The sequence below is a fragment of the Mesocricetus auratus genome, unplaced genomic scaffold (genome assembly GCF_017639785.1).
Source record: "Mesocricetus auratus isolate SY011 unplaced genomic scaffold, BCM_Maur_2.0 Super-Scaffold_100033, whole genome shotgun sequence".
In the NCBI taxonomy this organism is placed as follows: Eukaryota; Metazoa; Chordata; class Mammalia; order Rodentia; family Cricetidae; genus Mesocricetus; species Mesocricetus auratus.
In genome coordinates, this window is record NW_024429213.1 from 2,472,873 (window position 1) to 2,499,448 (window position 26,576).

General features: G+C 40.0%; 1 protein-coding gene across 3 annotated transcripts in view; it reads left to right on the forward strand.

Moving 5' to 3' along the window:
• The window catches only part of Slc9a7 (solute carrier family 9 member A7), a 156,313-nt gene that overhangs the window by 59,612 nt on the left and 70,125 nt on the right, over window positions 1-26,576 (forward strand). For all 3 annotated transcript variants that reach the window (XM_021222775.2, XM_005085729.4, XM_013124984.3), the window contains exons 2-6: window positions 1,184-1,383; window positions 8,441-8,518; window positions 14,330-14,406; window positions 15,249-15,361; window positions 26,442-26,547. In XM_021222775.2, coding sequence (XP_021078434.1) covers window positions 1,184-1,383; window positions 8,441-8,518; window positions 14,330-14,406; window positions 15,249-15,361; window positions 26,442-26,547 — 574 coding nt within the window. The remainder of the gene's footprint in view (window positions 1-1,183; window positions 1,384-8,440; window positions 8,519-14,329; window positions 14,407-15,248; window positions 15,362-26,441; window positions 26,548-26,576) is intronic.

The following is a 26,576-nucleotide window of genomic DNA, read 5'->3' on the forward strand; positions in this document are numbered from 1 at the left end:
GGAGGAGGGGTGGAAGAGGAAGCTGGGATTGACATGTGAAGCATTGATGTTTTAATTTAAATAAAAACATTACAAAAAAGAACTGGCTAGAACCCTTCTGATGACATAGTATGCTTACAAAGATATTAATTATTCTATGGGAGTTTCAGGGGCAATTTTGACACGTTTGAAAATAAATATTAACAATTATTTTAAATGTAAAAAAAGAACTGGCTAGAAGATTGATCCTGAAGAAGTGCTTGTCTTTTGCCTGTTCACTGAATAACTTGAAGCATCTGCATTATGGGCTTCTTCATTTTCTTTAGAAACCTCTTTTTGGTAATGATAAACATGCTTTTTAAGCTTAAGTCTGACTTATACCTTTAAGGCTTTAAGGTTTCACAGTTGGTCAGAATGAGATTATTGAAAACATCATTTTAAATGTGTAGCTTCAAGAAGCAAATCCCTGGCCCCTTAATCATGACTGCCGAAGTTTGTACTGCAACATTTAGCCTCCCAGTGGGGATAGTTACTTCCTCTGAGTCGTCAGTGCTTGGAATGACCTAAGAAAAAACATTTCTTTTTCTCTCTTCTAGCTCTGGTGAGTGGCAAAGCATGTTACATTTATAGCAACTGAAAATTCCAGTGGCTTGGTCCTCCCTAGCGGATGGCAGCAGTACTGGTTTGAGGGATGCTCTGGAGAAAAACAAAAGCTCAGTTGTTCTTCCTCATTCTGAAAACACTTTTCTTCACCTCATCCTGTTCTGAAAGCCTCAGAAATAAGACATGAAGCACAGGCAGGTATTAAGTCTGCTCGGGGGCCATATTAACCACTTTAAGCCTTCTGGTGACCAGAGGACTTAAAGCAGCAGTGCTATGACTTCCAGACTTTCTGTTCTGCCACATGACTGGCTTTTAAAAACTTCAACAGTGATTTTATTAGTGTTAAAAACTCCGGGAGAGGCAGTCTGGAAATCTTAGCATCTTCCCAGAGGCAGTAGATCGAGATGAGGAAGAGAGTTAGGCATGGAAGTTGGGCGAGCAGCCTTGTGGCAAAAGGGACACAGCTTCAGAGTGAAAGCATACTTAGGCTCTGGCAAGTATCTGAAAGAAACAAAAAAGAGTTATTCAGAAAAGTGGGCAGGTAAATGTAATGGACAGTAAACCAGGACTCATTTATTTTTATATGTGTCACCTATTTCAGGGCTCATTGTTGGAGTGATCCTGAGGTATGGCACCCCTGCTACCAGTGGTCATGACAAGTCACTCAGCTGTACTCAGGAAGACAGAGCCTTCAGCACCTTGTTAGTGAATGTCAGCGGGAAGTTCTTTGAGTACACTCTGAAAGGAGAAATCAGCCCTGGCAAGATCAACAGCGTGGAGCAGAACGACATGCTGCGGAAGGTGAGCCGGCGCCATGGCTGTCGGGCAGCGTTGCTGATTCCCTGGCTTCATGGCGACCTTGAGAGAAATCCTTCTCAACTGCTGGAACATCAGGCACATTCCTGTCTCATGGCTTTCTAGAGTGCTTCTGCATCAGGATGAGGCGAGGAAGAGCCAGACTGTAACTTGATCTCTTCAGCTTTCTGACCTTCTTAGCTGGCTAGCATCTATAGTCATGGGCTGCATGCTTGCATATCCCACTTGCCCTGTTTTCTTGTAACCTTGCTGTGCCTTAGAAATGAGGTTATCTTTCTTAAAATAATATTCATTTCCCTTTAGCTTTGTCAGTATTCTCAACTACAAGTCTTAGTTCTCCATGTCTCTCTTCACATAGTCTTCAAATACTTGAGTGCTTAAACTGACTGGTGACTGATGCCAAAGACTTACCTAATCTTCAAAGGAAGAAGGGCTTGTTTTAGGAGAATTTAAGTGCAAGCATTGTTTTGTTTTCTTTTTGACAGTTTAAGCGGAAGTTTATTTGGAAAATCAATCAAGCATTCCAAAGAGATTGTAGTAGGCTTCCTCAAAGGTGGTAGCAGACTAGGGTGCTCCATGTTGTAAATATTTTTTAAAAATTTAAATTACAAACAAGCTTGCTTCACATGTCAATCCCAGATCCCTCTCCCTCCCCTGCTACCCAGCCCCACACCAATCCCCCAAACTCCCACCCAATTCCCAGGAAGGGTGAGGCACTCCATGGGGGATATCCAAAGTCTGTCATATCATCCGGGGCAGGGCCTAGGCCCTCTCTTATGTGTCCAGGCTGACAGAGCATCCCCCCATGTGGAATAGGCTTCCAAAGTACATTCCTATGCCAGGGATAAATACTGATCTACTGCCTGAGGACCCATAGATTGCCAAGACTTCCTCATTGACAGCCAAATTTAGGGGGTCTGGAACAGTCTCATGCTGGCCTCTCAGCCATCAGTCTGGGTTCCATGAGCTCCCCCTTGTTCAGTTCATCTGTTTCTGTGGATTTCACCAGCCCAGTCTTGCCCCCTTTGCTCATCACTCCTCCCTCTCTGCAACTGGGCTCCAGGAGTTCAGTTCAGTGTTTAGCTGTGGGTGTCTGCCTCTGCTTCTATCAGCCACTGGATGAAGGTTCTAGGATGGAATATAAGGTAGTCGTCAAACTCATTATCAGGGAAGGGCATTTAAGGTAACCTCTTGACTATTGTTTAGATTGTCAGTTGGTGTCATTCTTGTAGATCTCTGGAAATCTCACTAGTGCCAGATCTCTCCTCAAACCTATAATGATTCTCTCTATTATGGTATCTCTCATCCTGCTCTCCTCTATTCTTCCCGTGACTCAACCTTCCTGCTCCCCCATGTCCTCCTCTCCCCTCCTCTTCTCCCTCTTTCTCCCAGTTCCCTTTTCCCTTCCCACATGCTCCCAACCTGCTCAGGAGATCCTGTCCCATTCCCCTTCTCTGGGGTACCATGCATATCTCTGTTGGGGTCCTCCCTGTGTCCCAGACTCAATGGTGGTGGGATTGTAGGCTGACACTCCCCTGCTCCATGTTTAAAATCCATATATGAGTGAGTACATACTGTGTTTGTCTTTTTGTGACTGGGTTACCTCACTTAGCATGGTATATTCTAGTGGAGGAGTGTTCCCATTTTTCCACATTCTCTCCAGCATAAACTGTCCTTGGTGTTTTTGATTTTAGCCATTTTGACAGGAGTAAGATGGTATTTCAGAGTTATTTTGATTTGCACTTCCCTGATGGATAAGGATGTTGAGCACTTTCTTAAGTGTCTCTCAGCCATTTCAGACTCCTCTATTGAGACTTCTCTATTTAGTTCTGTACCCCACTTTTTAATTGGATCCTTTGGTGTTTTGGAGACTTGCTTCTTGAGTTCTTTGTAAATTTTGGAGATCAGCCCTCTGTCAGATGTGGGGTTAGTGAATATCTTTTCTCATTCTGTGGGCTACCTTTTTGTCTTGCTGACTGTGTTCTTTGCCTTACAGAAGCTTCTCAGTTTCAGGAGGCCCCATTTATTAATTGAAGATCTCAGTGTCTGTGTTACTGTGTTATGTTCAGGAAGCTGTCTCCTGTACCAGTTTGTTCAAGAGTACCTCCTACTTTCTCTTTTAAGAGGTTGAATATGACTAGATTTATGTTGAGGTCTTTGACCCATTTGGACTTAAGTTTTGTGCATGGCTATAGATACGGATCTATCTGCAGTCTTTTGAATGCCAGCATCCAGTTATGCCAGCACCATTTGTTGAAGATGCTTTCTTTTTTCCATTGTATAATTTTAGCTTCTTTGTCAAAAATCAAGTGTTTGTAGGTGTGTGGGTTAATATTGGGGTTTTCAATTCAATTCCATTTTGTCTCCCTGTCTATTTTTGTGCCAATACCAAGCTCTTTTCAGGACTATAGCTCTATAATAGAGCTTGAAGTCAGGGATGGTGATGCCTCTGGAAGTTCCTTTATTACAGAGGGATGTTTTGGCTATCCTGGGGCTTTTGTTTTTCCATATAAAGTTGATTATTGTTCTTTCAAGGTGTGTGAAGAATTGTGCTGGGATTTTGATGGGGATTTCATTGAAATTGCTTTTGGCAAGATTGCCATTTTTACTATGTTGATCCTAACTATCTAAGAACATGGGAGATCTTTTCATTTTCAATTATCTCCTTTAATTTCTTTCTTTAAAGACTCAAAGTTCTTGCTATACAGGTCTTTCACTTTTTTGGTAAATGTTACTCCAAGATATTTTATGTTGTTTGTGGCTACTGTAAAGGGTGATGTTTCTCTGATTTCTTTCTCAGCCCATTTGTCGTCTGTATATAGTAGGGCTATTGATTTTTTTGAGTTAATCTTGTATCCTGCTACTTTGCTGAAGGTATTTATCAGCTGTAGGACTTCCTGTTTGGAGTTTTTTTGGGTCACTTATGTAAGCTATTATATCATCTGCAAATAGTGAAAATTTGACTTCTTCCTTTCCAATTTGTATCCCCTTTATCTTACTTATTGCTGTAGCTAGAACTTCAAGTGCAATATTGAAGAGATATGGAGAAAGTCAACAGCCTTGTCTTGTTCCTGATTTTAGAGGAATCACCTTGAGTTTCTCTCCATTTAGTTTGATGTTGGCTGTTGGTTTACTTTATATTGCTTTTATTATGATCAGGTATGTTCCTGTTATCTCTGATGTCTCCAGGACCTTTATCATGAAGGGTGTTGGATTTTGTCAAAGGCTTTTTCAGCATCTAGTGAGATGTGGTTTTTGCTTTGCAGTTTGTTTATATGGTGGATTTCATTGATAGATTTTTGTATGTCTGGTGGTCCTGTCTAGTGGTGAGAGTGGGGTGTTGAAGCCTCCCACTATAACTGTGTGAGGTCTTATGTGTGCTTTGAATTTTAGTAATATTTCTTTTACTAACGTGGGTGCCTTTGTATTTGGGGCATAGATGTTCAGAATTAGACTTCTTACTGATGGAGTTTTCCTGTGATGAATGTGAAATGAACTTCTTTATCTCTTTTGATTGATTTTTGTTTAAAGTCTAATTTGTTCTATACTAGGATATCTACACCATCTTGTTTCTTGGGTTCATTTAATTGGAAAATAGTATACTAATCCTTTACTCTGAGGTAATGTCTATCTTTGAAGTTGATGTATGTTTCTTGTATGCAGCAGAAGGATGGATTCTATCTTCCATATACATTCTGTTAGCCTGTATCTTTTTATAGGCAAATTAAGTCCACTAATATTCAGGGAAATTAAGGTCCATAGTGTGTTAATTCTTGTTTGATTTTGATTTGTTGTTGTTGGTATTATTGTTTGTTTATTTACCCTGCTTTTTCTTTTGGTTTTTGGTAAAGTGGGATTATCTATTGCTTATTTTTTTGAGCATAGTTAACTTCCTTAGATTGCAGTTTTCCTTCCAGTACTTTCTGTAGGGCTTGATTAGTGGATATGTATCATTTAAACCTGGTTTTGTCTTGGAATATCTTGTTTTCTCCATCTATAGTGATTGAAAGCTTTGCTGATATAGTAGTGTGGGCTGGCATCTGTGGTACTTGGTGTTTGTAGAATATCTATCTAGGACCTTCTGGCTTTCAGAGTTTCTCATGGAGAAGTCAGGTGTGATTCTGATAGGTTTGCCTTTATATGTCACTTGGCCTTTTCTTTTGTTGCTCTTAATATTCTTTCTTTATTCTGTATGTTTGGTGATTTAATTATCATGTTGTTAGGGGACTTTTTGTGGTCCACTTTATTCGGTGTTCTGCAGACTTCTAGTACTTTCATTGGCATGTCTTTCTTTAGGTTGGAAAGTTTTCTTCTATGATTTTGTTGAATGTTTTCTGCCCCTTTGAGGTGGTTTTCTTCACCTTCTTCTATCCCTATTATTCTTAGGTTTGGCTTTTTCACAGTGTCCCATATTTCCTGGATATTTTCTGTTAGGGATTTGTTGGACTTAAGATTTTGTTTTTTTGATGAATCTGTTTCTCCTAGTGTATCTCCTAGTGTAATGCCTGAGATTCTCTCTTCCAACTCTTGTATTCTCTTGATTATGCTTGCATCTGTAGTTCCTGATCGTTCATCCACCTTTTCTAATTCCAGCATTCCTTCAGACTGTGTTTTTTTCTTTTTAAATTTAAATTAGAAACAAGACTGCTTCACATGTCAATCCCTGCTCCCTCTCCCTCTCCCTCCCCTCTTCCCACACCCTCCCACCAACCCTTCCCACCCCCTCCCCCAATCCCCACTCCTTTCCCCAGGGTGGGTGAGGCCCTCCATGGGGGGTGTCCATAGTCTGTTATTTCATTCAGGGCAGGGCCTAGACCCTCCCCAAAGAGTCCATGCTGAGAGAGCATCCCTCATTGTGGGATGGGAACCCAAAGTGCATTCGGATGACAGGGATAAATACTGATCTACTACCCAAGGCCCCATAGATTGACTAGGACTCCTCACTGACACCTACATTCAGGGGGTCTGGATCAGTCCCATGCTGCCTTCCCAGCCATCAGTCTGAGGTTCAAGAACTCCCCCTTGTTCAGGTCAGCTGTTTCTGTGGGTTAAACAAGCCCAGTCTTGACCCCTTAGTCCATCAGTTCTCCCTCTCTGTCACTGGGTTCCTTGAGTTCAGCTCAGTGTTTAGCTGTGGGTGTCTGCCTCTGCTTCCATCAGTCATTGTTTGAAGTTTTTGTTTCCCAGACTCTCTGGCAGTGGGATTGTACGCTGGCACTCCCCTGATCCATGTCTAAAATCCAAATATGAGTGAGTACATACCATGCTTGTCTCATACTGTGTTTACCGACTGTGTTTTTTTAAAGATCTATTTATTATTACACAGTGCTGCATGTATGCCTGCATGCCAGAAGAGGACACCAGATCTCATTATAGATGGTTGTGGTTGCTGGGAATTGAACTCAGGACATCTGGAAGAGCAGTCAGTTTTCTTAACCTCTGAGCCATATTTCCAGCCCCCAGACTGTGTTTTTTATTGTCTCTAGTTGAGCTTTCAACCCTTGCAGTGTTTGAATTGCTTCTTGCAATATTTGGTTTGTCTTTTCTTCCATTTCTTTAAAGGATTTTCTCATTTCCTCTTCTAGTGTCTCTATCATCTTAGTGAAGTTGGTTTTAAGGTTATTCTTTTTTGCTTCATCTGTGTTGGGAGGTTCAGGTCTTGCTGGTGTAGAGTCCCTAGACTCTGGTGGTATCATATTGGTTTTTCTGTTGTTGAATGTCTTCTTATATTGTCGTCTTCCTATCCCTTCTTCCAGTGGGTATAGGTGGGGATCTCTTCTTCTCCTGGTACGTGTCCATGGTTCTCTTCAGGTGGTTGCAAGCAGATCTAATACTCTGTTTGGTCTCATGGTGAGTACCGACAGGTCTGAGGCACTCCCTCTCCTGGTGAGTGGGAACTGGAGTAGCTCTCCAGGCCTGGAGATCCCAGAGTGGGCAAGCAGAAGTGGCTCCTGAGGTCCTGAGGTGGGGCTGGAGCTCACCTCTGCCCTTAGAGGGGGCGGGTGTAGATCAGCAATCTCAGCAGGCTAGCTGTTGCTTGGTGAGCTGGGGGTGAGTCCCGAGACCAGGAGATCCTTGTTTTTCAATTTTAAAAATTGCATTTTTTCTTTTGAGATTGTGTCTTAAAATATAGCTCAGGCTGATCTCAAATTCAGTCTTCCTGACAGCCTCCTGAGTGGTAGAATGATAGGCATTCTTCAATATGCATAATGCAAGCATTGCTTTTCATTTGATTATGGAGTAGCAAAAATGCTCCCCCCCAAAAGACTATATGTCTCTCATGTAGGTGATTTCCAGGATAGAGAAGAAATCAATATTAAAAGATTTATTCACGTGGGTAAATTGACTTTTATTTCAGATAGTCATTTTAAACATTTAGCTTTCTCTTCCCCCTGTTTAAAAAATTAGCATGTTCACAAATACTTAGTTCCTTTGGCTGTAGTATGACTGGCTGTGTAGAAGTTTCAGTGTGAGTTCCTTATATCAACAACTGATTTCAGTCCCTGTAGAGTTACTGAACTTCTGTTGATGATCAGGAAGCTGCTGACCTCATCGATAATTTTGTCTAGGCTACGTGAAGTGTTTCAGAAGGCTGTTCACTCAAAAGAGACTTAAATATTGTAGCATTGCATCTATAAAAGATCACATGTGTGGTCTGGGAAGTTAATAAATACACATGACAGCATTTTTTATTGCAATTAAGCCTTGATGAATGTGTGATAAAAATCAAGATGTGTTTATTTTCTGTTGAAAAACATTGGCAGCAGCTTTCTGTGAGTTCCTGGAATTGCCTCAAACTGTTGTGACTTGATATGTATTAAGACAGAACACTGAAATCTTATTTAGATGTGCTTAGGGACGGGGAAGAAGGGGGGAGAAGATGCCAGTCAATAGGGAAACTATGGCTTCACTGCTGTAATGATTTAACACATTGGTGGCTTTTGTTCTAAATAGGCACTTTAGTCAATGATTTTCAATATTAAATAAATATTATCAGTCTATCTTTATCTAAAATTTGACTTTTTTCCTCTTAAACTTTCAGGTAACATTTGATCCAGAAGTATTTTTCAACATTCTGCTGCCTCCAATTATTTTCCATGCTGGATACAGTTTAAAGAAGGTATAAGCATTTGGCCAGTGATTTCTTAAGAGTTTCAGTGTTAATTGACCTGGATAATAATCTAGTTTTCCCCTTAAAATCTCAGATTTCTCTGTTCTGTACCCACTCAGACACCATAGGTAGCTCATTATCAATGATTTGTTTCTGTTTAAAATCTAGTGCTCTTCCATGCTACCAGTAGGAATGTAGCATAATATGTAACACTTTGGCAGGCAAAGTGAGAGTTTCTCGTAAGATTGAAGTAAAAATTGTCTTAAGGCCTAACAACTTCACTGCTGAGGATTTTTTGAAGAGAAAGTAAATGTATGTTCACACAAAAACCTATGCCTCATTCTTCAAACTATCTTATTTGTATGACAAAAACCAAAAAGCAACCAAAATGCCTTCCTGTAGGTAATAGTTAAACAAGCTATATGTAGATACCATAGAAAAATCTTCAGTGGTCACATGAAAAAATGCTTGATATACAATCTGGATAGGTTTATAAGGCATTATGCTGTGTCAAACCATCCAGATTCAAGGTTATATGCTGTATTACTTTATTTATGTAGCATTACAGAAATGACAAAATTACAGAGCTAGAGAACAAATTTGTGGTTGCCTGGAATTAGGAATGATGGTAAAGTAGACTTTGGGGAGAGAGACCACAAGGGACATTTTTGTAGTCATAGAATATGTCGGTATGTTAAACAATATTTTTCTGGTGCCAAGGATGTGATGCTGAGCCTCGCACACATGCTAGATGAGTGTTATACTCAGGCCAGTTCTGTATCTTGACCATGGCAGTAGTTACACAATCTGCACATGTGATAAAATTACATTGACACAGTACCAATGCCAGTTTCCTGGTATTGGGTACTTTCCTATGGTTACGTATGATACAGTCAGTGGGGGGAAATGGATGAAGGGTACACAAAGCCTTTTTATACTGTCTTTGCAACTTTGGTAAATCCATTGTTAGTCTAAAGATTAAAAAAAGTTTTAAAGAATGTAATATTCCCATTACTAAGAATCACTGTACTTAACAGCATAAGATGTACTTGCTAGCATAAACCTTTGTCTACTTGAAAAACCAAGTATGTTTACAAAACAGATAGATCGATCGACCTGTCTGTCTGTCTGGTGGGTGGATCTGTCTGTCTCTGTGTCTATCTGTCTGTTTCTATCTGTCTCTGTCTCTCTCTTATTGTGGGGATATTGTATGAACATTACCTCTCCAAAGGCCTTCCTAGGATAACAGCCTCCTAGGAGGACTAGACTTAGACAAGAACTAGGACTAGTTACCTGGACACAGCTCCAGGCCTAGAGAAGAGAGATCTCGGCTGACAGTAAACATCTTTATGAACTAGAAAATGACTTCTAAATGGATAAACTCTGGATAGATTAATTGGAAAAACTGTATTAGAATAAGAGAGGGTATCACTATAGAATATTCAGACATTCAACCGATAATAAAGTAGTACTCAGAACAATTCTGTGCCAGTAAATCGTATGGGGAGGGAGAAGTTAATCTCAGGTGTGATTCTTCAGGCACCATATACCTCATTATTTTTGAGACAAGGTTTTTTATTGGCCTGAAACTCTCTAAGTAGGCTATCCTGGCTGGTTAGGAGTTCCAGGGATCTACTTTTCTTAACCTTCTCAGCACTGGGTATGCCACCATGCCAACCTTGGCTTTTGCGCTCTCTCTCTCTCTCTCTCTCTCTCTCTCTCTCTCTCTCTCTCTCTCTCTCTCTCTCTCTCTCTCTCTCTCTCTCTGTCTCTCTCTCTCTCTCTCTCTCTGTGTGTGTTGTTGTATATATGTGAGTTTGCAAGTATATGTACTCGTTTGTGTGCAAGGAGATGCCAGAGGAGGATAGTAAGTGTTTCCCTCTGTTGCCGTCTCTCTGTCTTGTTGCATCGAGATAGGCTTTTCACGGACCAGAAACTCACTGTTTGGCTAGGGTGGCTGACCAGCAAGATCTCATAAGCTACCTGTCTTCTGCCTCCCAGTGCTGGGATCACGGAACACACAGCTGTGCCCAGATTTTCATGTGTGTTCTAAGGATTCAAATTTAGGTACTTGTGCTGGCAAAGCTAGAAATTTTACTCCTGAGCCATCTACCTCCATCCAGCCTTTTGTTTTATGTAGATGTTGAAGATCAAATACAGGTCTTCATGCTTTCATGGGAAGCACTTTCTAGCCTAAGGTGTCTACTAGCCCTTGTACTAGTAAACTTGCCAAGTGAAATGTACAGTTTCACAAATTAATAAAACTGATCAGAGGCTCTATATTAAACAAAAGCCTGAATTAATAATTAAAAATCTACTACAACCCTATATGGTTTCATTAGTGAACTCTACCAAGTGTTTAAGGAAGAAGTAAAACCATCCCTGTAAAAAGCTCTTTCAGAAAATAGAAGACAGGACACTTCCCAATTCCCTTTAGGAGAGGATGCCTGCCCAACAGATGGAATTTTCGGTTGAAGCCATTCCTTCTTTTTAAGTTCTTTATGGAGCATCAGCTAGGTACAGTTACTCAACATATTTATTTATGTTTATATATCTATATGAATTTTCATGGAAACTATAATAAAATAATGATGGTTGAACATAGACACAAGGAGTTAACTCCCGACTAAATAATTTATGATTCAAAATCCCTGGAAAACCTATTGGAGTATGAAGTTTAGCTCTTAGTAATGGTATACCAGAAGTACTTCATGCACTGAAGACAGAAAGACAATGGCCTATTAGCTACCAGCTTAGTCAGTCAGAGGTAGGAGACTAAAATGGAGAGATCCTAGAAACTGCTGTGCAGGACAAAGGGTGCCTCTTCACTCACAGTGTGGACACTGGAGGAACAAGTACAGGCATCCTGCCTAGTGCAAAAGGGTTAGGACTTGAAGCCAAGGTAAGCATTGTTCCCGTTAGTAAGTAAAGTGAGCACTCCCTACTGCATCACTCTGGGACAGGAGAGGAATATGAAAGGGCTAGGCTGCTGGATACCTGAGAAACAGGAGGCTGTGGGTTTTTTTTTGTGAGACAGGATTTCTCTGTATTGTTTCGGAGGCTATCGGTCCAGCCCAGCCTCGAACTCACAGAGATCCGCCTGCCTCTGCCTCCTGAGTGCTGGGATTAAAGGTGTGCGCCACCGCCCGGCGAGGCTGTGTTTTTCTACACACTCAGAATGATTGATGCTGCAGGTGAGGGTATACAGGAGATGCACAACTAAATCAAAGCCAGTCCTTCTCTGTCCCAATTCCTGGTTCAGATGTTCCTTTGTGCCACACTGGCTCTAAATGCAGGTTTTCCATATAAAACCTCCCAAACATACTGTTTTTCCAAATTGTTTTTACAGTTGCCAAAGTAATCTGAATCTTCACATCATTTATTGACACATAATAGATAGGGAATGGTTATTATAAGTATAATATAATTTTTCCCTCAGAGGAAAACTTGGGAACTCTTCTTTGGATCAAATGGATTATGAGTAATTTATTTGTAAAAACTAATGTTTACATACAGTCAAAGTCATAGTTGCTTTAAAATGAAAGCAAATCAGAGGTTATGAAAGCCTTGCTAATGGTTGAAAACATTTTGGCAGAACCTTCCCTTCATCAGCTCTGTTTTCTTAAAAGAATCTCAAATAACCAGCTTTTCCTGTTACCAATTTAACTTATTTTTGACACTCTAGTCTTCCAAGTTACCAACCATTAGTGCTTTTTTTTTCAACAATCCTTATAAAGTCACCAGATAGATGGTTGTTACTGTGTTTGACATCTCTGATTGTACCTATTGTTGATTAAAAGGTGATAAATATTTTACCATTTAATTTGTTATATATAAGTAGACATATTTGAATCATTTGATGTATGTATGTTCTATACAGCTCTGCAGACATGCCTTGAAAAAGTTACTATTGAATTTGCCCTTGATTTTGTGCCACTGCCTTGTGGTTTGTTTATAGGGCACTAGTTTTGGAAAAATCATCTAGATAGCTTTTTTGTGACCATCTCAAACACACACACACACACACACACACACACACACACACACACACACACACACACACACACACACACGCACGCACACCACAGATGGTGGGATTGGGGATAGAATTGTTTCCCCAGCAGTAGGAAGGTAAGGCTGAGAATGGTACACTACTAACTGGGATGTCCAATGGATTTCACCAAAAGTGAACCTCATTCTGGTCTGTGCTGGGCTTAGATTCTTGAAGGCTTTACTTGGGCATGCCACTATCTCCCTCTTCCCCTCTGTTTGTCATTCTGTGTCTGAGAGAGAAGAATAGAGACCAGTCATGACTATAAAAATAGAAAGAAAGGTCTAGTGTTTAATTCAGTAACACATGTCCTTCCTTTTTTCCTCACAAAGCAGAGTTGTGGAGCTTGGTAAAGCCATGCACCTGAAGTCCAGAGACTGGGTCTGCAGTTCACGGTCATAGTTTGGTAGACACATGACTTTAGGCAACTTAAACCATGTCATAGAACCTTAGATTTTTCTCATGTAAGATGGTTCAAGAGCTGGATATGTAAGCTCATGCCTAGAATCCCAGCACTGGGGAGGTTAAAGCAAGAGGACTTCCACTAGTTTAAAACCAGCCTGGGTTACAGGGTGAATCCCTCTGTCTAAAGAACAAAACAGCTGATAATTTAGTTCATTGGTGAAGCACTTATCTAACATACACAAGATCCTAAGTCAATCTCCAGTATGGCCAAAACAATAAACAAATTAGTAAAATAGAATGAAATGCCACTGGGTTGCTGTGAGAATTGGATGAGCTAATATATACGAAAATACTTTGTGTATTATGAAATGTGTGTTTAAATGCTGATATAATATGCAAGACAAGTGGCATGTCTTTTCAAAATAAAAATTAGTTCAGTAGGTTTGAATGAGAAATGAATAATTTTTACTTTGTGTGGGGAGAAGAGTTTGAGATTCTGTATTTTTGTACAGAATGTATTTTTGTAGATTTACATTTCTGATTTTGTGCTTTAGCTAATACCATAAATGTGAACTTATCTGTGTTCCTGTTAACCCTGGGAATAATTGCTCAAAACAAAGCTGAATGAACCTACTCTAGTTGGCAGTGTGAACCTGGGAGAATGGAGCCTAAAAAAGAGGCAGACTAAAGTCTCATGTAATAGCCAACTTTATTTAGGGCACCAGATAATTTATATTCTGAGGGCTATTGTGCTGGCTAGAATTTTGTTAACTTGACACAAGCTAGAGTTATCTGAGAGGAGGGAATCTCAACTGAGAAAATGGATCCATGAGATCCAGCTGTAAGGCATTTATTTTCTTAATTAGTGATTGATGGGGGAGGACCTAGCCCATTGTGGGTGGTACCATCTCTGGGCTGGTGGTCAAATATCTCTCAAATGACACTTTTTATTTGTTTCAGACTTACATCTTTAATGAGCTTCTAAGATCCCACTAGAGCAGGAAGTAACTGGCAGGACTGTGGAATAAGCTGGTTTGTGTCCAGTCTCAAAAAATAATTGGTTTTCTTATATATATGTGTGGGCACATATATATGCTTAATACAGTTCTTTATAATTAGCCAGAATTGTTTTCTCTAAAATTTATTAGGTTCTTGGTAACTTGCTCAGTGATTGACAGTGCAGAGGATATTTTAAAATCATGATGTTTAAGGTTGAATAGCATAATTTAGGACTGACTCCTGATATTACAGTGTAGCATATTAGGTTTTAGAGGCTTTGAATGTAATGCTTTTGTTTATATATTTGATTTTTTGACTTGTTACCAAGAATTACAATAATCCTTATTTTTTGTTGTTTCATTCAGAGACACTTTTTCAGAAATCTTGGATCGATTCTGGCCTATGCCTTCTTGGGGACAGCTGTTTCTTGCTTCATTATTGGGTAAATGATTCTTTTTTGTATAACTAGTCTAACATACTACCCAAAGGAATGAGATTCACCAATATGATGTACAAAGCAGTATTTTAATGTTGTGTGAGGATGGCAGTTAGGATAGAGAGTTATCCTGTCTAGTATAGTAGCTGTTAGCTTCACGTGGGCACTAAATTTAAATTAAGAATAATTAAAATGAACTAAAATTACTAGATCCTAATTTTATATAGCATTCTCTACTAATAAAAGAACCAGTGCCTCTTATTCTAGGACAGGCACAGGAAATTTACATGAAGATAAAGCATCATTTAATGCCAGAGAGTAAGCAAATGCACAAAAGACAGACAGCAATAAAGATAAAAGGCATGTCAAAGGAACTCAAAAGCCAACCTGAAGTTTTCACCATAGCCAGAGCCCATAAGTGCCTGAAACACAATAAAATAAATAATTTTCTATTAGATTAATAGAGAATAAAATAAATATTCCTGAGTCCACACAGAGAGATAAGTTAATGAAGAAATAATGAGAAGAGACACATTTCATGTGCCAATTTGTATGAGTGTTATAGATATATCCCCTTCAAAGTGGTAGAACTTGGTCACACCATCCCCAGGTCTTCATTCCAACCTAGTTTTGAGTGTGACCTGTATGTTGTAGTTTCCTATAAAGAGTATTGTGTAGAAAATAGGGGAAGAAGAGAATAGCCTGGGTTCTTGGTAAATGCCCAACCATAAAAGCTGCCTATTGCTCTCCTGAATTTCCCTTAAAGTACAGTGTTTAATAGTACTCTGTTACTCTGTTTATATGCCAGCAAGAGTTTTCCCTGACACTGTTTACCTATCATTTTACAGAAATCTTATGTATGGCGTGGTGAAACTCATGAAGATTGTGGGCCAGCTCTCAGATAAATTTTACTACACAGATTGTCTCTTTTTTGGAGCAATTATCTCTGCCACTGATCCAGGTAATTAGACATTTGGCTTGATCATTATGTTACTATATTATTTAACTCTTATACAGTTCAGAGCAGTCATTGACTTTTGTGGCAGTAGAGAGACTGTGGCATTAAAAGAAGATGAAGGAAGTGAATAATAGATCTAACATACAGGCTTTCTAGAGAAGTATATGTTTATTTTCTGTGGTGGTTTGAATACAATGCCCTCCATGGTCTCAGACACTTGAATACATGGTCCCCATTTGGTGGCGCTGTTTGGAAAAACTTAGGAGGTTGGCCTTGTTTGAGGAAGTACTTTGCTGGAGGTGGGCTGTGAGAGTTTTAAAAGCCTCATGTCATTGTTAGGTCACTCTGTGCTTGTGATTTAAATCGTGAGTTTTCAGTTTCTTCTAGCCACCATACCTGGTACTTGCTGCCACTGGAGAAGCATAATGGTGATAGACTCTTATCATTCTGAAACCTTAAGTCCTAATAGACCCTTCCTTCTGTAAGCTGCCTTGGTCAGTTTTTTAAATCATGGCAGTAAAAAGTTAACTAATATACCTTTTGATTGTGGTAAAATATAATTTAGCATCTTAATTTCTGAGTAGATACTTCAGTATCGTAAAGTATATCATTCAGCATAATTTCTTGAACTTTTTCCATTTTTCATAACTGCAACTCTAAACTCATATAATAACAGCTGCCCTTTTCCTTTCTGTCTGGCTTTTTGCAGGAATCCTTCTACTTTTTCCTCTGTTTCCTTGTGTATGTAAAAATCTTACAATGGTTGTCATTTTGTCACTGGCTCATTTCACTTAGCATCCTGCCCTGCCAGTTTATCCATGGTGCAGCATGTGCCATGATTTCCTCCCTTTTAAGGTTGAATACTATTTCACATTTTGCTTATTGAACCATCTGTTTATAGACACTTGCGTTGTCTCTACCTGAATTTCCCTCTTGTCTCTCATTTTAGAATGACTACCATGAACATACTTTTAGACTGCATTCTTTCTCGGCATTGTGCCTTCACCTTCCTTTAGGAAATATACCATTTGATTTGAATAATGATTTTCCTTAATGGAAACAGTTGTGTTTATAAACATTTTTGTGTAGAGTTCTTGTGATAGAATTGTTGTAAATCTTTTATCTTGTAATATTCAAGTGTTAAATGAACCAGTTCCTAAAAGTGGAGTTAATGTATAGCCCTTTTCCCCCATATCTCAAAAATACAAACAAGATAGTTTAACTCCAAGTTAGAATGTATAAAGCATGCTGGGTGGTGGTGGTTGTGGTGCATGCCTTTAATCCCAGCACTTGGGAGGCAGAGGCAGGCCTGGTCTTCCAGGACAGCTAAGGCTACACAGAGAAACCCTGTCTTGAAAATCAAAACAAAAAAAAGAATGTATAAAACAGAGCAGGGGGCTGGAGAGATGACTCAGTGGCTGCTCATGTAGAAGATCCAGGTTCGATTCCCAGTACTCACATGGTAGGTCACAACCATCTGTAACTCCAGTTCCAGGGGACCCACGTGCAGGGAGAATACCTTACATATCAAATTTTAAAGTCCTCCCAAAGTATCAACTATTACTTTCTGTAATGTCAGCTATTACAAGTCCATGCTCCATGTCTATGGATTCAATTAACTGCAGACCAAATGCAGTTTTAAAAACCTCCAAATTATATGTGTGTTCATATATTTTCCTAAATATAATCTCCTGGGTCCATATAATGTTGCTTGTATGCATGAGTTCAGGGCTATGAAAAAAGAGATCATGAATTTGAAGGAAAGTAGGAGAGATATTTGCAAGGAGGAAAGGGAAGGGAGAAATGTTGTAATTAAGTTGTAATCTCAAAACTAAAAATAATTTCACATATAATGAAGTTGTAATGTAGTTTTTTTCTTGTCTTATTCCATAACCAATATAATATAGCAACTACTTACGTTGATGTCTCTATTGTTGCTTAGCTAGCTCTACAAAAACATTCTGAGCAGCAATAATCTTAATGATAGTTCCCACTTGAGCATGCCTCTTAGTGGTCCTCTAGATTAGTGTTATTCCTCAGCTCTTTCTGCAAAGAATGTTCTGTAGTCTGTTTGCTTATTCCACTATGGTAGCCACTGGTCTTTGCTGCCACTGAGCAGTTGAAATGTGGGATACTGCAAATGGAAGAACTGAGCTTTAGTTTTCATTTAATAGTAAAGATGTTAAATTAAGTGACTTCATATGACTAGTCATCACCAGATTGAACAGTGCGGTATAAGACAGTTGTGTAGTTCTGAAGAATCTCAGTGTTCCAAAATACAGTAGCCTATCTCTTTTTTTCCTTTCAATTAAAAACAATCCTATTTTACCTGCCAATCTCAGTTCCCTCTCCCTCCCGTCCTCCCATACTCCCCAAACAGTAACCTTTTTTACTGCCATATATTATCATAGATACTCTAAATTAGTATTGAAGGATTGGCTGCTTGAGGCAACTTGGTTTGTGTAAAGGTGAGATTGTGGAGCCTTGGCCTTTGGGTTAAGCTCTCACTGGGTCAGTAACTGATCTGCTGGCTTGGGCCCACTTTCCCTTCTCCTGTTAGCATCCTCATCTGTAAAGTGGAAGTAAATGGTTCCTGTTTCTAAGGCTCTTGTGAGAATTAAATGCAGCCACACATGCAAAACACTGAACTTAACATTTGCTGATTATGTTGGCCTCTGCACATCTGACTTGGGCAGAGAGTTCTACGTTCCTCATGTTTGTTTAAAAGATAAATGATAGGTCCTCACTACTCAAGCAAGCTTCTAAAAAACACTCTGGCCGGGCATCGGTGGCGCGCGCCTTTAATCCCAGCACTCGGGAGGCAGAGGCAGGCAGATCTCTGTGAGTTGGAGGCCAGCCTGGTCTACAGAGCGAGTTCCAGGACAACCTCAAAACAATACAGAGAAACCCTGTCTCAGAAAATCAAAACCAAACACTCTGAAAGGTATTTAAATGCTAGGCTATCTGTGACTATGTTCAGAGGATAGTCTGTTGAGAAATAGTCTTCAGAAGCCTGAGAAAGGTGTTTGCATTGTCTGAATGTATATTACTGTTTATATTTGTGTGTACCTTTATTATTATAATCTTATTGGTACTATCACCAAGTAATATGAGGTGTGATAAAGATTGCAGATACTGTTTTCTGAACTATTAGTGTTGCTTCACTTATAATTGATAAAAGGTCCCCTTTTTCCAGATTATCTATATAACTGTTTATTTCCTTATAATGTGTCTTAGTTACTATGTTATAAAATAATGGGAAGCATTGTCATGTTACATCATTTTTATTTGACCTCTGAAGATTGGCATATTAAGAGTTCCATGTAAATAAAAGTTCTAGAAAATTAGAAGTTTAAACTTGTTAGACATTAGAGCATTAAGTGCTTTTTGAATGGATAGTTTTTGAAAGTAGTTTACTAACCTTCTAAAAATCTGCTATTTGAAAACTGCCATAAAGAGATTGATATTTGAATGCAGAGTTAGAGGATGGTACCAAAAAACAAACAATAAAAAGAGGCCTGGTTTTGCTTACAGTGAAGTATGTCAGTCATTCTCTTAACCTACACATTTTATAAAACCGAAGGCCATTTACTTGGCAGCTGAGGGTGAAGGTGAGAGAACCCAGTCTCAAATCCTCTTCCCCGAGGATAGGGGTGGGGCTGTTTGTCGGATAATGGAGCAGGGTGATTTAAGACATGGGGAAATGTGGCTGGAGATGAAGTAATCAGTGGTCTAAACACATGTATACTTATCTTCATGGGTCTTCATGGAACACGTGTTTAGAAAAAGGTACTGTTAATGTGATATGGGGGAAGACTAGCTGCATAGGCCTGCGGGAAGATTTGCTGGTATCAACAAAAATGGCTTGAAGTTATTACTTGGGCTGCTGTTATTATTGTGACCCTCAGTCAGAGATATTATCTACACAAAGCTAGTGTGGGGGTGAATAACTTCTAATAATATAGTATATGATATATTGGCGGCGGCGGCGGTGGTGGTGGTGGTGCACGCCTTTAATCCCAACATTCAGGAGGTAGGCAGAAGCAGGCAGATATCTGAGTTTGAGGCCAGTCTGGTCTACAGAGCAAGTTCCAGGACAGCCAGGGATACACAGAGAGACTCTGTTTTGGAAAAACAAAAACAAAAAAGGAAAAAACCCCTCAGCCAAAAGCACGTAGCTAAGTGGTCGTGTGGATGGGCAGAGTCACAGAAGTCATGAGACCAGCTGCACTTGCTTGATGGTTTGCTTTTAGAGGCAGCGTTTCGTTTTAGCCCAGGGTGGCTTAGAACTCACTGTGTAGCACAGGCTGACCTCATTGCTGCCTTGACCTTTTGCATGCTGGCATTACAAGTCTGAGCAACCTCATCTAGCTGTTTAATGATCAGATTTGGGAGACCATTCTCCTGTGTAGTTTTGGAGACTGATGTCTTACGCTTTTGATAATCTTGGAGAATGGCTGTCAGGAGAGTCATTGAGATGTTTTTGAGCAGCAAAACACACATATTTACAACTGTGCTCACTCTTTTGATAAATGCCCACCTAACAGTCGTGGCCCTTTGAGCAATGAGTTGGTTTTAGAGGACTACTAGATCAGATTGACTTCTTGTTTCGAAGTCATCAAACACAAATTTTAGTATGGAGTGATATTGACTGTCAGGAAAAAAGAAGAGCTTCTTATTCCTGATTACATTATACTTGACTTAAGATATCAATCTTTGTTTTTTTCATTGAAAATGGCACCATACATGTGTCTTCACTTGTGGTTGGTATCATGATCTCTTCAGATGGCCATTTTAGATTGATTTGCCACTGAGGAAAGAAAATGTAGGATTCCATCTTCTAGTGTATCTGTAGGCAGAGAACATTAGTGCTATTTCTTCCTGTGACTCATTATGAACTGTTGTTTCCCCTAGTCTTGATATGTGTGTACATGCATGCATGTAGGGAGTTGCAGAGAACCAGACTCAGGGCGTACTAGGCAAGCACTCTCCCATTGAGACACACTCCTAACCCTGATACCCTTCATTATAACCCTGTTTCTTATGTACCCCCCAGAGTCAATCAGCATAGTAGATTTTAAAATCTGCGATCCAAATTACTTGTCTAAAACTAAGTCTCTAGCTGTACCGCCAAGTTGCTCACCTTTTGAGACGTGCTTCCAGTATGTGAGCTACCTGGTCAGTCTTCCTAGACCTCTTAATAGCTCTTTGAATTAAGTATGTTTTGTATATAGTGATGTGGGTACTTTATAGTGAGCATTAACAAATATTAAATAGTATTTCATACACAAGTGATGTGTTCAGGAAAAGTCAGTTGAATGAACAAATAAGGTTCTTAAGATGCTTTTTCTTCCTATGTGTGCTAGCTATTCTGTGATTTTTTTAAAAGAGTCCTTCTGCGGTGGGGTCATCTGCGGCGTACTGTGTTAGTCAGCTCTGCATCATACAGTAAAATGTTGGAGGCAGTAACTTAATAAAGGGAAATGTCTAGCTATTCTGTGATTTTTTTTAAAAGAGTCCTTCTGCGGTGGGGTAATCTGCGGCATACTGTGTTAGTCAGCTCTGCATCATACAGTAAAATGTTGGAGGCAGTAACTTAATAAAGGGAAATGTCTTTGTTTGTTTGTCTTTGGTTTTTTTTTGTTTTTGTTTTTCCAGACAGGGCTTCTCTGTACCAACTCTACCTGCTCTGGAACTCTCTCTGTAGACCCAGCTGGCCTGGAACTCAGAGATCCACGTGCCTCTGCCTCCCGAGCGCTGGGACTAAAGGCGTGCGCAGCCACACCCAGCGAAGAAATGGTTGATTTAGCTCACTCTTGGGGGGCTTGGGTTGAAATCAGGGTTCCCAGTAGGTTTCACTATCTGATAAGTGTTCGGGTTGGCAATGGTGGGGTGCACGGTTAAGCAGGTGGTCATATCTCAGGCCAAGAGCTCAGAAACAGTGAGAGACTATTGTCTCCCACAACACTAATTGAAGCTCTAGAAGAGCCTCAGCATCTCCTAATGCTGCCTCCTAGCCGACCAACCCATTTTATGTGAAAGTTGGAGGGACATTCAAATTACATCCAAACAAGGGCAGATCTCTTCCTTTAGAGGCAACTTTCCCAGCCTGTAATCCCCATACCATTCTCTTTTGGATGCTCCCATCTACTGTGGATATTTCCTCACTATGGTCAGGCAGAGCCTTGCACCACAGAATTCCTGACCTGCTTTACAAGGTGATAGCAGGAACAAAGAGGAGTTAAGATTCATTCCAGTTCTAGGTAACTGTTGTTAATGCTATTAGACACACTTTCATTGTCATGAACAACTAACATTGTATTGTTTTTACTATTGGTAATTATAGCATTTTAGACAAACCATGTTTAAAAGTCAAAAAGACTTTTTAAAGTTATATTAGTATAATCTTCCACTTTGTCAAATATGATGGTTATTTTTAACTGCTCACTGATTTGTTTAAGAGACACTAGGGCCTTAATAAGGAATACCTTTGAGTATGCTTGTGAGGGTGCTTCCAGAGTAGATTAATGGAGAGCATTGAGACATGCCCTGGATGTGGGTGGTGCCACTCTGTTGGCTGGAGTCAGGGAAAAGAGGCAGTCAGCTAACACCAGCATTCATCTCTCTGTGCTTCCTGATTGTGAACACAATTATGACTAGCCACCTCATGCTCTTGGTAACACTGCTTCCCAGCAATGATGGACTATATTCCATCAAACCATGGACCAAAATAAGCCCCTCCTTCCTTAAGCTGTGTTTGCCATGTCATAGGTATGAGGAAAGTAAGCAGTCCACCCAGTCTTTGGACTCTGCTGGGTGCTGAATTCTTCAACAGTTGATGGTTATTGCATGTCTTCTGCTTACCCCTTCACATTTACCGGCCACCCTTTCCTCTTTCTTGGCCCCAGAGGCTAACTTATATGGAGCATGCCAAAGGTTCCTTTCTTGCCGGTTTCCCACTGGAAGGAGAATGGAGGTAAAGGAATCCTTCAGACCAATCGTACCTCCTCATCAGAAGTAACTAACGGCTCTTATCAGGGGACCCAGGCCCTATAACCTCAGGTTCTGGTAACTACTTCTGGCTCTTGAACCGTCAGATCTATGGATGAAAGTCACGTGTTTTTTGCCTCAAATACTGACTCCTCCCTTCTGTTTCCCTTGTACTCTTCCTACACTTTTATAAATAACCTCCTCATAAGGCTCTTCTTAGTTTGCTGTTTGGGTGTGCCATTTGTTTCCTTCTAAGACCCTCTCTGACTGATAGACTGATGTCCCATATCTCCTGTTCCTACATTGCCAAGCCTGGATACGGTTCATTTTTATTTGCTTCCATCAGTCTTGAGCCCTGAATCCCCATGTGGCTGATGTGGACAGAGCCCCACCCAGTGCAGTCCACAGCAGGCAGATGATGTAACGGAGGAATGAAACTTGGTTTGTATCATCACTGAGATTTGGGGGATTTCAATACTGAAGTACAGAGCAGCCCATGCATTGCACAATTTGTTTTCTTACCTTTAAATTAGAGAAATGGTATTATTAGCCTCCTCACAGGGTTTTGTAAGAACTGAATTAAATTACAAAATGCTTAGCATGGTATCTGCTTCATGGTAAGTCATCCGCATTTGTGATTATCAGTGTTAATTTTTCTTCAACAGCTGCATTTTTAAAAAGACAATTCTTATACTATATAATGGTAAAGGAGCCATAAATATAATTCATGTAAGAAGTCATATAGAATACAACTTTAAAAATCCTATCCATAAAGATTTCCCTGTTGTGTAACCTGTTGCATTAGGCTGAATGAAAGTTGATTTTTTGTCTTGAGATAGCATCCGTGTTTAAGAACATACCCTCCAAGAAGCATCGCTGGCAGGCATGTAGCCTGTTCCTACTAGCTTATGTCATGATACAGCAGATATTCTTCAAATTAGCTGTTTATCTTTTTGTAAGTCAATTAAAATTTTTTGGAAAGGAAAGCATGTTGGAGGGACTGCCACTTTGAGATGCCCTTTAGTACCTAACAAGAATAAAGACAGCAAAAGAAAAAACCCATATTCCAGCAGGAACAGTGAGGCATGAATACAAAAGTAGCACCTCTGCAGAGGAAAGAGGGGATGCTCTTCATTTGTTTTAACATTCTATTTATTTATTGTGTATATAGTCTTCTGCCTGCATGCCAGCAGAGGGCACCAGATCTCATTCAAGGTGGTTGTGAGCCACCATGTGGTTTCCGGGAATTGAACTCAGGACCTCTGGAAGAACAGTCAGTGCTCTTAACCTCTGAGCCATCTCTCCAGCCCCAGATACTGTTCATTTTGACTGCTATGAAACCCAGAAATTTCCATTCAATATTTATACACTAAAGTAAGAGCTCCCACTGGGAATACATATTGTTAACTTACATGGTGAAACTTAAAATTGAGAGGGACATTCAATGTTCATATTTACTGATGAGTACAAGGAGACTGAAGGAGGTCAGAGGCTATGCGGGTGATCTGGGCTATAGGGGCTCTCAGAAATACCCAGAAAGTGACCATCAAGAAGATGCAGTGGGTAAAGGCTCTTGTACACGTTTGGCAACCTGAATTCAAACCCTAGAATCCTTGTAAAGGTGGGAGGAGAGAACTAACTCCATAAAATTGCCTTCCAACCTCCACATATATGTGTGACACACAATAATAGTAATTTTTTGAGACAAGAGCCTTACTATGTAGTCTTAGCTAGCTTGAAACTCACTGTATATACCAGGTTGACCTATAACCCACAGAAATTCACCTGCCTCTACCTCTTCAGTACTGAAATTAAAGGCATGTGACACTATACCCAACTAACAATAATTCTTTAAAAATAAATACCCAGAAAAGATATTCCTGGAAGAATTGACCCATCCCCCAAAGAGGAACTGCCGAGACTATTGACTTTGATTGACAGGTCATTAAAAGAGGAAGACAGATTAAGTTCTAGTTGGGGTGGGGTGGACAGTGTTGGAGTAAGTGAATCTCACAAAGTATTGGGGAAGTGGTATTATTCAATAGTCCCGGCAAAGCTAGGTTTATTGGTTGTTTGTAGTTGCTCTGAGAAAATTCCATAGCAGAAGATAAAATAAGTAAGACAGAGCTTATTTTAGTGTATGATTCTAGAGTGACATAGTCTATCGATGGTGGGGAATACATGACATGTTAGCAGGAGCAGAAAGCTGGGTAATCACATTTTCTTTCTTTTACATTTGCATGCACACACAGGAAGTTGGGGCGGGGAGAAGTGGAACAAGCCTGCAAACCCTCAAAGCTTGCTGCCCCAGTGACATACTTCCAGCAAGGTTCCACTTCCTAAAGGTTCCATGACCTCCCCCAAATCACCAGCTGGGTGCCACATGAGCCAGTGGAGGACATTCTCATTCATACACTGCATCAGAAAAAGGGGCCAGCACACTAACCCTGACACACCTTCATTAAATATAACAACACAATCAACTTGAGGTTGAACAGCATGTAAACATAAAGAAAAATTAAATGAACCCCTTGAATAAGAAAACTACAATAATGAGGTCAGACTAGGAAAATATGCCTCTTCCCCAATGGATGCAACTTTCTTCAGATTCCAAAAGATGCTGAGGTAAATTAAGAAAGTGACAGGCAACCTAGTATAGTGTTGCATACACCTTTATCCCAGCACTGAGGAGACAGAGGCAGGTAGATTTCTATGAATTCAAGGTCAGCCAGGTCTGTACAGTGCTGCCCTATCTCATAATAATATTAATAATAATAATAAAATAAAAATAAAGACCAGGCAGTAGTGGTGCATGGCTTTAATCCCAGCACTCAGGAGACAGAGGCAGGTAGATTTCTGTAAGTTTGAGGCCAGCCTGGTCTACAGAATGAATTCCAGAACAGCCAGGGCTGTTACACAGAGAAACCCTCTCTCAGAATCTCCCTTCAAAAGGAAGTGATAGTCATTACAAAAGAGCTGTGTGTGCCACAGGGTTGAAAAGTCCTGACCCTAAAGAACTAAGTCATAAGGCACCCTGAGAAAAGAGCTCCCAGAGGAGTAGCCTAGCAGAGTAAAAGGAGTATTTTTTTAAAGTCCATTTTCTTTAAAATGGGCAGAGTGAAACGATAATGTCAGAGAGTGTATATTTGGGTTATTAAACTATAAAGAAAGGACACAAGGGTCACTATAAAATTTCACCGTGGTTGTTTTTGAGTGAAGGGGGCTTGAGATTGGGGTGGGACACAAAAGCACATGAAGGGGGTTGGCAAATTCTTGAATTGGTTGGTGGTAAGAAAATTGACTTGCTTATAGTTACTTACTAAACTAAGCATTTGGCTTGGCGTTCTAATTCCATAAGTAGTAATGCTTTTGACTACAAATACTAGAAAAACCTGGTTGGCCCTAGCTTAAACAAAAATAAATGTTTATCTTGAATCCCACCTGTGGCATGATACTATGACTTGTGTCCTAGCCAGCATCTAGGTGCCTCCACTGCTCTGTGAAGGTAAGCTGGCTGCATGTGCCAGGGATATCACTAGCCATCTTGTGGTAAACAGGCCAACCCCAAAGCCATTATCTGGTCCCAAACACTAGTAAGGCTAAAGTTGAGAAACCATGTTCTATAATCCTAACATTCAGGGCACTGAGGCAGGAGGATTGTGAGTTCTAGGACAGCTTGGGTTACATAAGAGACACGTTCTTAGTTATTTATTCCCTAACAAGTATAATTATGGGTAATTTTTCATGGACAAACCCTTGGTCAGTCTTTTTAAGCACCCTGACTCTGCTGGGTTCTGGAAGCACTAGGGTCAAAAAAAAAAAAAAAGAACTTCTGTTTTTAAAAATTTGCCAGCCAACAAAAAGAGACAAATGACTTAATTGATCCCCCCCAATGATCACATCAAACCTCATCTAGATTAGAAGTTTATCATTTTTCCTTTTATCATTTACCAGACAGACCATCCATCTGACTACTGCTGGGTACCAAGCCACCTTGTTCCACCTAATATACAAATAGCCTCTATAAACCTGGAACTGGTGGTTTAAGGGCAGAAGTCGAAACTAATTTCTGTGCTTTGGGCCTACATTTCAGTGACCGTGTTGGCAATCTTTAATGAACTGCATGCAGATGTGGATCTTTATGCTCTTCTGTTTGGAGAGAGTGTCCTGAATGATGCTGTTGCCATTGTGCTGTCCTCGTAAGTAACTCTTTCTGCAGTGGGGGAGG